Raw genomic sequence first — 12639 nt, 5'->3', positions numbered from 1 at the left:
GGGAAATGGTTTCCCATGTTGGGCACAAATCACAAGATATCTACATAATGACTGGATTGTGTGAAACAATCCTTAAACATGATCGAGGCTGTACAAGTGTCACACACTACATAGCATGTTGAATGCATGCAGCTTTTGTAAGTTGGCAATTCCAGAATGAAGTTGAACATATTTAGGTAAACAATGGACTAAATTTGGTGAATTCTAAAAACCACTACTGTGCTGGTTTACCACAGTATACACTAGTATACAAAAAGCAAAGCCTTAATTTGGATGCCATATACACACCTGCACATATAGAAAGATACCTAATGAAACAATACAGCTGTGTGCTACTCAGATACGAAGTCAGAGCTGGCAAATCCTCCTGAAAAGAGGACTAGAATTATACCCCACCAGTCAAGGTTAGGGACCCAGAAGCCCCTTGTGAACCTCACTCATTGTTTGAGACATGAGCAATTGACATTTGCTGCCAAGTACCCAATGATATACGCACACACACACCCACATGCTATTACTTACACGATGGACAAAACCGATTTCTCCAAAGTACTGCATGCCTGCAGCCACTCCCTTTGCCATGGAAACCAGCCGCACTGGTCCCAACAAGTCATCATTTTGCTAAATACAATCAAATCAACCCAAAATGAACAACACAATCAATCATAAGACACATACCCTAAGGTAGACATCCAGTGACTTGTTTTCCATGTACTCCATCACTATCATCACTGGCTGGGCTGTGGTAGACAACAAAACAGAACATGAGCTCATTCACTGGACACATTTATACCTTTTAAACGATTAATGCACATTCATTTTTCATATTATACATACCTAGTAAATGTTTGTGTTTGATTGGTCACATACAGTAGTTTGTTACATTCACAATACATGTTGAAGTAATGACCACAAGTGTTGTGATTTCCATAGTCAATTAATATGAGCTACTTAGAGGCCTGGTGTGTAGATTACATAGCTTTAACAGATCTAGTACACCCACACCTCTGTGTCTATGCAAACATGTATATACAAACATGTATGCATGGACACGCAAGTGTGAACAGTATTTATGGCAAGATGTTCACCAGGCAGTGCATGGTCACATCACAGCTGCTAGTGTGTAATAAGTCATATGTCAGTTATGTGAGATTATCCTTAAACTCAATCACTCAGCAAATAAACCCTTATATAAACATGGACCACAGCAAAGCAAATTACAACGGCCAGTTATAGTGAATGGGGCGATGTACTAGCATGACTCTACTATTCTAGAACATGGTAAATTTTTTTTAAAAATCACAAAATTTAGAACTCGTAGTGCGAACAAAAACAGCAAAGTTGGTAGGTAAGCAGTAGGGCCTTAGTAAGCAGACAGACATACATGGATGGTTCTTAATACATACAATTTGGAACACTACAATATCCGCTACAGGGAGGCGGCTACACAACAACAACAACAACAACAACACACACACACACACACACACACACACACACTTACTCTTGGTTACAACTCCATGAAGAGTGATCACATTGTCATGATGGAATTGACCCATGATGGAGGCCTCCGTAAGGAAGTCCACTCTATCTTTGTACGGAGAGCCAGGCTACAGGGAGTAGTGGGAGTGGCATGTAATGGGTAGGCGTGGCTCCGGATATGTACAAACTACATACCTTCAAAGTCTTGATGGCCACTGACAAGTGCTTGGTATTGGGCTTGTACCAAATGCCTCGACAAACATCACCAAATTCACCTATTTGCATAAAAATATTATCTGCATCCTATAAACCCACTAGTGTACTTTTTTTATTTACATTATATACAACAGTAGTGTGATCACAATATCGTGAGTCATTTTTGAGGGGTGAAAGTTCCATTCGTTAAAATTTTACTTGTGATTTGTTGTTAACTGGTTCTTCAGTACACGATCACATGTAGGCTGTTACCCTTTGAATTTAGAGAATTCAGAAAATTTTTACACCTGCTAAAGTTGGGCTTACAGAATGTGATGAACACACTCAAGTAGTATCCTCAGTAGCAGGTTCTATATCTGTAGCATATATCGTGGTAACTGACAGTCACAATACTGATAATTGTGATTCTACTAACCCTAATAGTGACAGTCTGTAACACTCATACATAGGGAGCTGCTTATAATGCTGTTTGTAAACAACCTTTCATACATTAACGTGTACAAGCAGCTCCACCCTGCTCTTACAGCATGTAAAACAGACCCCACTCCTCAACAAGGATAAAATGTTGCAGCTAAAAATTCTCTCACCTCCACCGATGACTTCATCCAACCTCAGCTGGTGAGAGGGAATCTCACACGCAAAGTCTTTCAGTGCAGACTCTGGGCTGGCGTAGTTTTGTGGGTCAACATATTTACGGACACCAGGTAACTTCTTGGTAACTAGTGAGCGCATATTATGTGTGACTAAACAAATGGGACATTAAAAATAACTCACTATCCTCATCATTTTGAAGGGCGTACATGGTTAGGTCATCAACTGGCTTTCCGCCTCTATAAAAAGCATGAGCAATTTAAAAATAATTTTTTTTTTCAATTCCAAGATGGGAAATGTTTATTGTATCAAGCGTGCTGGCTTAAATGTTTCAACAAGAGAAATACAAGATAACAAAAGGCTGCAAAGGCTGTACCGACATAATAGCTATACCGAAATCAGCACATAACATGGACGACAACATTCTACTGTTTTAGTTTATTGCTGTAAAATTCACAAACATGACACTAAACTGACCTTCTCTGAATACAACATACACACAGGACTATGATGATAATGATGACAACGATAACCACAACAGCACCGACAGCAGCACCAATAATGAGACCAAGATTGTCACTACCACCATCACCACCGCCATCACCATCTGACAGAATCAAGATTACACAAACTGTGACACACGCTACCATATACAATATATACAATAAGTCTCTTCACCATTGGACTGGCAGATACTGGGACTGGCCAATTTTGATGAAACGTTACTAAAGTTTCCTTTTTCCAGAAGTAAAAAAATTCTGTTGCAATATCATACACTACAATAGTAGTGTATAGTAAGGACCACAAAGGAGTAGGCGTGGCCCACAAAATAACATCACCCAAAAACCAGCCTCAATTTTCCATGACGACAATGAGGCAGTATTGGTTAGGTGAAACTAAGCCCAAACAAGCTTTCAGATCGACCCGAAATGCTTTCAACAAGTTGCTACAGAATTTAAAAAATAATTCATTTATGGAATTTTCTACTGACTGAGTAAGTAAGTAATTGATTGATGCCTTCAGACAAGTGTAACTTGATAACGGCAAGGCTATAGGCTTGATTTTTTCACTGTTCGACATCGCTTCAGCCCGACAGGTGCCTTTTGGCATACCGCAGTACATACAATGCATTCTTCATGGACTTACCAGTGTCCTCCTTTGTGTCCCACTCATCTTTGCTGACAGCGAAAATTGTCAATTTGGCGAAAGCATGTGATGGCTTTCCTTTGTCATAGTGGTTTGATATCAGAGGTGCTTTTCAAACAGTTCTTGATTCATACTGCTGTGTAACAGGTTGAACATAGCCGACAATGAAGGGTAATGGATACTTCACTTTTCAGACGATAACTGATATAACTGGGGCACACGGCACCATTTCTTTCTTTCAGTATGCGTGGATTGCAGAGTTGCTTTTCGAACAGTTCTTGATTCAAAATGTTGCGTAACAAACATAGCTGACAACGAAGCGTAATGGATACTTCACTTTTCAGACGATAATTGGGGCACGCAGCGCCATTTCAGATGCGGTATGCGTGGGTTCACCAGTCGTAATTACTATTTACAAAAAAAAGTTAACAAACAAGTACACAGAAAAATTTGGAAATTTCAACTAGAGTAGGGACCATAACACATCGATAAAAAGTACTGAAACAAGCTGGAGTAGTCCATGATATTAAATCACGGTAAAACTATAAGAAGTGTTATATCCCTACTGTGCTCAAGATACCATTATGGAAATGCACAGTAGGGATATAACACTTCTTTGTGAATTAATATTGTGTACTACTCCAGTTTGTTTCAGTACTTTTTATTGATGTGTTATGGTCCCTACTCTTGTTGAAATTTCCAAATTTTTCTGTGTACTTGTATATATGACTTCAGAAATTATCATTTATAATTCCTGCCAACCAGGCCACGTACATAGTCACTATTGGACATTTTGTCCATGAGAATCCAATGAAAAAAATCTTCAACCAGTGAAAAGTAAAGTTTTCAAATGAAATACCAATGAAAAGTCCATGAAAAGCATTTTCAGTGGTAATTTTTCATTAGTGGATTTCATTAATTTTCCCAATTTTTAAATGCTATGAAAATAAAATTTAACCTAATGAAAACTACAGGTTGAACATTTTTTTCATTAAATTTTCATGGACAATATGTCCAGTAGTGAGTAGGACCAAAATGACAATGACATACAACTCACCAGGAGTAATTGTTAGGTTAGCTGGTGCACTAAATTCTCCCGGACCAACAGCAGTAATTGCACGAATCTGTTGGAGGGAACATGATTAATACATCACCTTGACAACACAAAATGGCTGATAAATAGATCAACTAACATAATGTGTGTAAGTTGAAATGTTTGCATGCGCACAGTATTATAACACAAACTTGTGAGGTTATAAGTACCAACAAAAAATTAAATGATATCAACAAGCTGTCTGAAAAACTATTTGCTTCACTGTGTAGAATACCATATAGCTTTTTTTTCAAGGGGGAATGCAATTTTTGTGGATTGGCAGCTATCCTGAAAATTTTGAAGGCAGCAATCCACAAACCTCCCCCTCGAAAATATACATTATTTTATCTGGTGTCTGCCACACTAAAAATTAATGGTAGAGGCATGGTCAAAATGTAGTCACCTGGTGAAGAAGTTTCAGAACTTAAAACAATATTGCACTATGCATTATACAGCCAAAGCACTATTTACACTACAGTACAAACTCTGCAATTTCTACTTGGGATGAGGTACTACAAACTGCAAAATCTTTTAGCAAGAAAGTAAATTTACGGAGATTTTTAAATAGTCACTTGTCAGAACAAGGTTTGTTTTAGTAGCCCCCTACAGTAGCTACCTGAAAGTCACAAGGTGAACAACAGTGGACATGGCCACTCAGACTACAGAAGATTGTTATGGTTTCTGTGGAGATACACATGCACACCACATTTCAGCAACACAGTTAAACTGTTTCCACTAAACCAGACAACACATTCATGCATAAACAAAATCATGCAAACAGCTGATTCAACAAATGATCCAGACAGACAAAAAAACAACTCACCTGTACATTGTAGTTGCCCGGTTCCAAATTGATGGCTAAAGATGTTGCATCACCAGTAGTGATAGTCTGTAGTATAGTATCATTGTTAGAGTCACGTATCACAACTTCATATCCTTGTATGGTTCCTTGCGGGAAGGTGGGAGGGCTCCAACTTAGCTCCCTAGTTGTTCCCGTGATGGCGGATTGGTCGATGTCCCCTCCAACTACATGACACGATAATTATGCAATAAAGTCTACATGATATAACATATAATTGTACACTATATATAACTACTAATGTCACTTCTGAATCATAAAAAAATCCAATAAAACATACAGTTTTAAATCTTCTATGGCTTCATAATGTACTGAACACTTACAATATGTAAATGAGCAGAAACTTTGACAGATTGAGGCCATATTTTGCTGGTTGCATTAATGAGATCTCATTGTACAGACAGCTAGACATACACTCAAATACACCACACGTGTGAGCACACATGTACAGTGTTGCACCCACACACATGCACACTAATGTGCTACACTGTCACCACAAATAAAGACACAATTCCCACATCAATACTCAGATCATGACTGACATTGCACACATAAGGAACAATATGATTGACAACACATCACATGACCACATTACTTCCAAAGAAACCCTACACATGTACAATGCTGACTTCATTTGTGATTGGTGACAATATAACACTTCATTTAACATCATTAACATTTATAAGGATACTATGTAATTAAATAATGATTCAATCCATTTACTGGGTGAGGTATTTTCTAAATACAGAGGGGGGCCAAAAATTCTCACAATTTGTCCATGTGTTGTATAGAGTACAGCTCACACTGGACTACAAAGCATTCATCCCTACAGCAATTCTTGTACACCTACAAGCAAGCTGGTCATTTACACAATAAACCTTTTGGGAACACAACATGTATCCATATATATACACACACACATACACACACACACACACACACACACACACACACTGCATGCTCATACACACACTACACGTGGATATAATCCATACAGGAGGTTGTGTGTGTGTGCATGCGTGTGTGTGGTACGGTTTGACAACACAACAGGTTAGCATATATGCTACTATCTCCTACATACCTCCTTCATCAGTGTTAGCAAACACAGATAATGTGCGGTTGTCTCTACCATCTATGTCTTGTGATGACACTCCATTACCAGCTGTGACAGATATCTCATAGAACACAAATGGTATAAGAGTATCCAGTGTAAAGTTAGTATCACTTGTGGTGTAATTAGCACTACTGACATTAGTTGATATTGTATAAATGAGATCTGAACGGTCACCATCATCTAAAGCTGCCTCCCATTCAAGGACTGCTGTGGTGTTTGTGACATTAGAAATTGTAAGATTGCGAGGTGCAGATGGTGGCCCTGAAAGTAACAAAACACAACTCCAACTGTGTCATCATAAGACATGATTTATTACTCACGTGTACATCTCATAGCATCCTCTCCCATAGCTCTGTAAAAACCAGGAAAACATGGACACACATCCACACCAGTATCACTCTCAGTGGTATTACTGTATGCAGGACAAGGCTGACATATGTCCGTATTGCTAAGAGTGTTCTTGAACATGAAAGGTGGACATGCTGTGGATAAAAACAAACCAATAAGCACACACCAAACATTTGTTGACAAATACAATGTCATACTAATTATCATTATTGCAACAAAACAAACTTAGGGATTTCACAGGTGTGCATATGCAAACACACACACACCTTCACACTGATCAATACCAGAACGTGAGATAAACCTATACCCTGGTACACACATGCACTCCATATTCCAGGTAGTATTCAGTGTTCCTAAATCAAGGACACACATTGCCTGTATTGATCTACCAGGCATATTCATGTTGACTGCCATGTTACGAAAACACATTCCACTAAGTGTCTCTTCTGGAAGTCCATCTCTTGAGAAGTTAGCCCCAACCATGGGAGAGTGTGCATCACAAATAGGATAATATACCACTACTTCAGCTATACTAACACACGTTCCTGTATCTCTGAATGCTACATAAACTCCTGAAGTAGCTGCTGTTCCAATTTTCTCAATTTCATTTGTTATTGTTAATCCATTTCTGACAGTGTCAGTTAGGGCAGCCAATGCTGAGCTTGGAAAATTGCTGACGTTTCTGGCAAAATTCTGATCAGAGTTATTTGTCTGCAGTACAAACATATCCAGTACAGTACCACAACCTAGCCCACAATCAGCATTGATGGTGAATTTCACACTGATGTACATATCACGACTGGCAGTGTTGTTAATGTATTGGGTGATGAGCCAGTTGTCTTGTGCACCTGATAAATATCCACACGCCGTAGTTATTCTTTCACAAGTGAGTCCCGACTGCGACCACTACATATACATATACGACGGGCAAAATAATATACAAGGTACTGTTATCTATGCGTAACGTACTATAGGAGAACGGCTGCCCGCCAGTTCGTCGTTATTTCCATCCAAATCAACAACAGCCCAAGGTCCATTATCTTTAACTAAATCTCCATAGTCGAAGCTTGCCATTAAAATATCTTGATTCACAACTGTTGGTCGTAGTGGACTCGTTACGCACACTTCATTAGCGTCTCCAGGAGCTTGGCTAGTTGTGGCATGCACCGCGATCGCCAGTAGTACAAAGAAACCGAGCGCTGTCATCTTGCCGCCTCGAATAATCATAATGTGAGGAATTAATGTTATGCGCGTAAACAAAAATGAGGTAACAATAATTAACGAAGGGAGGCGCTTGTATCCTTCTAATTGTAGCGCACCATGTCTATGAGTAGGTCAAGCAAGTTTCCCTTATACACGTTTAAAATGATCCTTCTGGGTGATAGTGGCTCTGGAAAGACTTGCCTCTTCCACCGTATAGTTCACGACCGCTACAGAGACGCAGGAACATACAATCACAAGAGTACTGAACCAACTCCCAGTGGCTCGATTAGCGTACACTACGACCACTATACGAAAGAAGTGTACCTTTCAGGGAGCAATAGAGCAAATGTATGTCAGAGAAATCCTATTTTTTGTTACTGGGGTAGTGTTTGCTTTTTGTTGTATAGATCAGAGTGTTTGATACTGCAGGGGGAGAGAGAGCTAACTCGTTGACTCACCAGTATTACAAACATGCACAAATCGTTTGCCTGGTGTACAGCGTGGATAGTGAAATTTCTTTGAATTCTTTAGGCAAGTGGGTTGAAGATGCACGGTTCTATTTGGAGGACAGCCAAGATTCCTATAAACTTTTGTTTGCACTGGTTGGCCTCAAAAGTGATATTCCAGCTTACCAAAGAGAAGTCAAGGCTGAAGATGTGAAACGATTTGCAGAGCATTTCAATATTCCCAGTGAATGTTGTTTTGAATTGTCAAATGTTACTGGTGAGGGTGTAGCTGAGATGCTGCAGGTACTCACACAAAAGATGTTTGATATGCAAACACAACAACAGGTTAATGAACTGCAAGACTGTGCTGTATTGTCTACTGGAAATAATGAATCTTACGTTCACATTAGCAGAACATTCACTTACTCACAGTTGTTTTGGAAATGTTGCTGTTGCTGCAAACGAAATGGTTATCAAGCATTAGATGGCCATGAACCATGAATTGTTCTTGTTTTCTTTTTTATTTCTATTTAAAATTTATTCTGACTACAAGTGTTTTTATATGAATTTATGTGACATTTATACACCATCATCATAGAATTTGGGTATGTCTGTTCCGGTGTATACTCGTCTTTCCACTCCACCTTCTTCAATGGATGCAATCCTAATCACTCCACCTGAGCTACCATCACGTCCTACAGCTAGTGCCAACGCTACAAGAGAAATGAATTAAGAATTTAAACTAAAAAATTTCAAAGAATGGGACATAACTTACAAGTTTTGACAAATTCAATACACTCTTCTTTTGTCATGCCTTGTTTGAAATGAGCATCACAATATCCATATATGTACGTGCTGCCAGAACCTATAAATAGTGCAGTCACTAAATAGAGGAATGGTGCTCAATCAGTGTTGTTTACCTCCTATTGCAAATGGCTGGCGTAAGCACATGCCACCAAGTGGGATAGAGTAGACCTGTAGGATAGAAAAGGATGGCAACTGTCAGGGAGATGGGTATATCACCTGTCCACCAGCTTTCTTGTCCCAACCAGCACAGATTATTCCAGCCAATAGGCTGTCACGGTAGTCGTAACAAAACTGCCTGAAGAGACTGGCAGCTGACTTCACTAGTGGTTCTTCTCCTAGTTCTATGCTATGGTAGTACAATAGCGGTAGTAACCATTATCCTTCATCTCACATGTACCTGTGTAATTTAAGGTTGTATGACACAATGTCTGCTATTGCTTGGGTGTCTGCTGCGGAGCCTGATCTGCAGCAATATATCTTATCCATTACTGGTGTGAGCTTATCTGTAACTCTGTTAGCCACATAGGATCTACAACATGACACAAGACATTAAAATGGCATAGACCTTGAGCTTTTGTACATACCCTGTGCTAGTTCTTGAGTCAGCTCCAATTATAACTCCGCCATCATATTCCACGGCCATAATAGAAGTCTATGTAACGCCCAAATAAAGCATATATTTTAAAACCTTGTCTTACCCCTGTTAAATGTTCAGAAGTCATCCAGTCAGGCGCCGGGCCTGCCATTACTCCAGTTAACGCCATCTCCACTGCTGAAATGTGCTCACGTGACTAAATAATTTTCCGTAATCTATCAAATTTGAAATGGCGGCGGGTAGTAGTGATACCAACGAACTGATGAGGATGTTAAACGAGGGACAGGAGGAACTGAAACGAAGTATGCGTAATCTTAGTACACTCACCGGCCCTGCCAATGACAAAAAGGCCCTACATAAACTACACCCAACACCTTACAGACTCACAAGGAAAAGAGCAAGAACACAACAACTCACTCCTGATCTGGTACAGCACTTGTACTGTGTTGTATAGCATGTAATATATACAGAACAGGTCTTTTCTCCCAAGCAGTCAGTGAATTTCGTGTCGCCAGTAGAGCAAGCTACACCACCAAGAAAGAGACCACTCAGAAGGCACTCTTCAACACCCAAAGTTAAATCAAGTGTACCAGAACCTCACAATACACCAAAGAACAAACCTTTCAAAGATGCATCTTTGGAAGAAGCTATCTTTAGCAGCCACCAAACTAAACAGAAGAAAGCTCTAAAAGATAGCAATAAACTACACAAGCCATCATTGACAAAGTCACCCAAACGACAGCTAAGTGAAGTCCTCAACACTTCACATTATGGTGCTCTGGAACAAACTTTACCGATGACCAGAAGTTTACGGAAATCTCTTAAATACGAAGGAATAGATCCGAAGCTTGGATATGACTGGATAGCAGGTTTATTGGATACCAGTTCATATGTGTCACAATGTAGTGATGAATACTTTGATGATCTGAAGGAGTTTAGGAGGGCAAACAGAGAAGAATGCTCTAGAACAACATCTTTAATGTAAGAATACGGCACTATAATTTATTCTGCAAATTAAAAAAAAATTGATTTAATTTTTTTGCTGTCTAGTGGAATACCGGATGTTTCGGAGAGTGATATCTCATCTTCCCCAACTATAAAAGTCAATGATTTACAACAGGATGTAGTCCATAGTGGTTAGTCGAGCAATTTTTGATTGAATTAATAGTTTGTAACAGGAGTCCCCAGCTACATACTGAACAGTAGATTGTTTCCGGTACCAATTCATACACAGGAAGAGGTTGGGTCACACTGTCCTGTTTGTGAACAAAAAGACCACCATGATGAAATGCCAGCAGGATATATCAGGTAATTTGGTTTGTCAACACATCAACATCCAGATGTGATGTCACCTTGCAGAGTCAGTGTTCCCAGATCAACAACTCAGATGGTTTATAGATTCAGGCATCATCGGAGAAAGAGTTTTGATCCAGATGATTCGATGAGTCTTTCTAAGGCTAGCATGCACCAACACGTGTTGCTATTTCAATGGTATTTTGTTATACAGCACTGCTTGGTGGGCTGGGAGAATGCGAAGCCATCAAGCATACCCACTCCAGCCTCTCTTCATCTCAAGTCATCTCTAGTTGACAATGTACGTATGACTCTAATTAAATGTTCACTTATTGACTATGTATTTAAACCAAAATAGGCAGCCAACTCTCCAAGGAAACTCAGCAATTATCTTGTAAATTCAACACACTCCACACAGTACAAATTACGATCTAGGACAAAATGATTTTTTTTTTACAGAAATAGTTGACATGTTGTATTCATGAATTGTTCTGATCACTTTGTAGCCAGTACGATTGCAACTAAAAAGAAACACCAAATAAAATATTAAACCACATGGTTGAAAACCAACTTACTTATAATAGCGATTAATATCACTATGACAATGATGATTAAAATGATCCAGAGCTACAGTGACATACCAAAAGTGGAATTAATGTGCTGCAGTTATGTATTTATCACTGTTAAGCCCCTACTCCCAGGGGTTAAATCGGGAATTGTCAACTTAGGAAAGGCCTCACTACTAAGGCACAAATGTTCGTTTAATTCCCACTGCTGTCACAGACCCACAGGAAATTCAGAGGTTGTGTGGCTGGGCAGTGGTCTGCACATGAGCCTGAACACAGTGATTTAATCCCTGAGTCAATAAAACTGCCCTGCTAGGGGTTACAAATGATATGTGCACTCATAGATGCATTAATAGTGAGCAAGGTGCTGCATACTTTAACATTCTTCCACCACATTTTCTTCTTTAAATCACCTCCTAACTGATTAAACTGTTTAGCATCTTGCTCCAGTATTTCTGTGGGAGTAGTATGTAAAATTGCATGCAATATTAAGCGAGGGTGTATTACTAGTTCTTTCATCAAGATTGTAAAGGTTCTCTCCTCTCTGCTGCACCCTGTCAATATTTTCCACCATTAAACCCTTGACCTCATCCACCTGACCGCGTAGCTGACCTACGCGTGAAGTATCTCCGGCTCCGGTTGCTCCATAATTCGACCTATGAACAAACGTTGTGTTAAAATTTAATATGGCTGCAGCAAACAGGGGTTCAAACGCTCACATTTTAATTTCCTGACCAAATTACTGGCTCTTTAAGTTACCAACTAAACGTCACAATCGTTCAGCAGTTATGACTGTCACACCAACATCCACTCTCCCTGATAATTAGTCTCGCGCTAAGACCACCCCCGTCTGCATTTAGTCCGCTTCCAATATTTTAAC

The 12639-nt window shown here is 39.4% G+C and overlaps 5 protein-coding genes across 8 annotated transcripts in view; 2 read left to right on the top strand and 3 right to left on the bottom strand.

Annotated features, from left to right (window-relative positions):
- The window catches only part of LOC136242498 (ephrin type-B receptor 3-like), an 11687-nt gene extending 3559 nt beyond the window's left edge, over positions 1 to 8128 (bottom strand). For 2 of the 3 annotated variants that reach the window (XM_066033929.1, XM_066033931.1), the window contains exons 1-13: positions 7819 to 8128; positions 7116 to 7755; positions 6822 to 6983; positions 6469 to 6762; positions 5352 to 5554; positions 4493 to 4559; positions 2767 to 2896; positions 2473 to 2528; positions 2286 to 2417; positions 1678 to 1757; positions 1505 to 1610; positions 679 to 740; positions 523 to 621 (exon numbers count right to left, since the gene is read on the bottom strand). In XM_066033929.1, coding sequence (XP_065890001.1) covers positions 523 to 621; positions 679 to 740; positions 1505 to 1610; positions 1678 to 1757; positions 2286 to 2417; positions 2473 to 2528; positions 2767 to 2896; positions 4493 to 4559; positions 5352 to 5554; positions 6469 to 6762; positions 6822 to 6983; positions 7116 to 7755; positions 7819 to 8076 — 2289 coding nt within the window. In that variant the 5' untranslated portion in view covers positions 8077 to 8128. Of the gene's footprint in view, positions 1 to 522; positions 622 to 678; positions 741 to 1504; positions 1611 to 1677; positions 1758 to 2285; positions 2418 to 2472; positions 2529 to 2766; positions 2897 to 4488; positions 4560 to 5351; positions 5555 to 6468; positions 6763 to 6821; positions 6984 to 7115; positions 7756 to 7818 lie in introns of all 3 variants that reach the window. The other variant, XM_066033930.1, reaches the window with a different exon arrangement.
- On the top strand, positions 8125 to 9098 carry LOC136242556 (uncharacterized). The gene is made up of 2 exons (XM_066034004.1): positions 8125 to 8400; positions 8460 to 9098. Exons 1-2 carry the CDS (start codon positions 8170 to 8172, stop codon positions 8997 to 8999), a joined length of 771 nt encoding a protein of 256 aa, XP_065890076.1. The 5' UTR covers positions 8125 to 8169; the 3' UTR covers positions 9000 to 9098.
- LOC136242560 (proteasome subunit beta type-6-like) lies at positions 9001 to 10156 on the bottom strand. Its single transcript, XM_066034009.1, has 7 exons — positions 10004 to 10156; positions 9890 to 9957; positions 9703 to 9834; positions 9522 to 9651; positions 9419 to 9473; positions 9274 to 9363; positions 9001 to 9211 (listed from the first exon to the last, which is right to left on the bottom strand). The coding sequence occupies exons 1-7, from the start codon at positions 10067 to 10069 to the stop codon at positions 9078 to 9080; spliced, it is 675 nt and encodes a 224-aa protein (XP_065890081.1). The 5' UTR covers positions 10070 to 10156; the 3' UTR covers positions 9001 to 9077.
- On the top strand, positions 10088 to 11768 carry LOC136242542 (migration and invasion-inhibitory protein-like). Of its 2 annotated transcripts, none has more exons than XM_066033988.1 (7): positions 10088 to 10327; positions 10394 to 10881; positions 10951 to 11036; positions 11079 to 11208; positions 11260 to 11356; positions 11408 to 11494; positions 11552 to 11768. In XM_066033988.1, exons 1-7 carry the CDS (start codon positions 10130 to 10132, stop codon positions 11636 to 11638), a joined length of 1173 nt encoding a protein of 390 aa, XP_065890060.1. In that variant the 5' UTR covers positions 10088 to 10129; the 3' UTR covers positions 11639 to 11768. The 2 variants fall into 2 exon arrangements, with proteins under 2 accessions (XP_065890060.1, XP_065890059.1); XM_066033987.1 differs by having other exon boundaries at positions 10376 to 10881.
- On the bottom strand, positions 11563 to 12639 carry LOC136242568 (vesicle-associated membrane protein 8-like). The gene is made up of 5 exons (XM_066034018.1): positions 12479 to 12639; positions 12267 to 12415; positions 12135 to 12214; positions 11769 to 11820; positions 11563 to 11714 (listed from the first exon to the last, which is right to left on the bottom strand). Coding segments are annotated over exons 1-5 (309 nt in total). The 5' UTR covers positions 12481 to 12639; the 3' UTR covers positions 11563 to 11688.

Source organism: Dysidea avara, chromosome 13 (assembly GCF_963678975.1).
Source record: "Dysidea avara chromosome 13, odDysAvar1.4, whole genome shotgun sequence".
In the NCBI taxonomy this organism is placed as follows: Eukaryota; Metazoa; Porifera; class Demospongiae; order Dictyoceratida; family Dysideidae; genus Dysidea; species Dysidea avara.
This window is presented reverse-complemented; position numbering and strand designations above follow the sequence as displayed.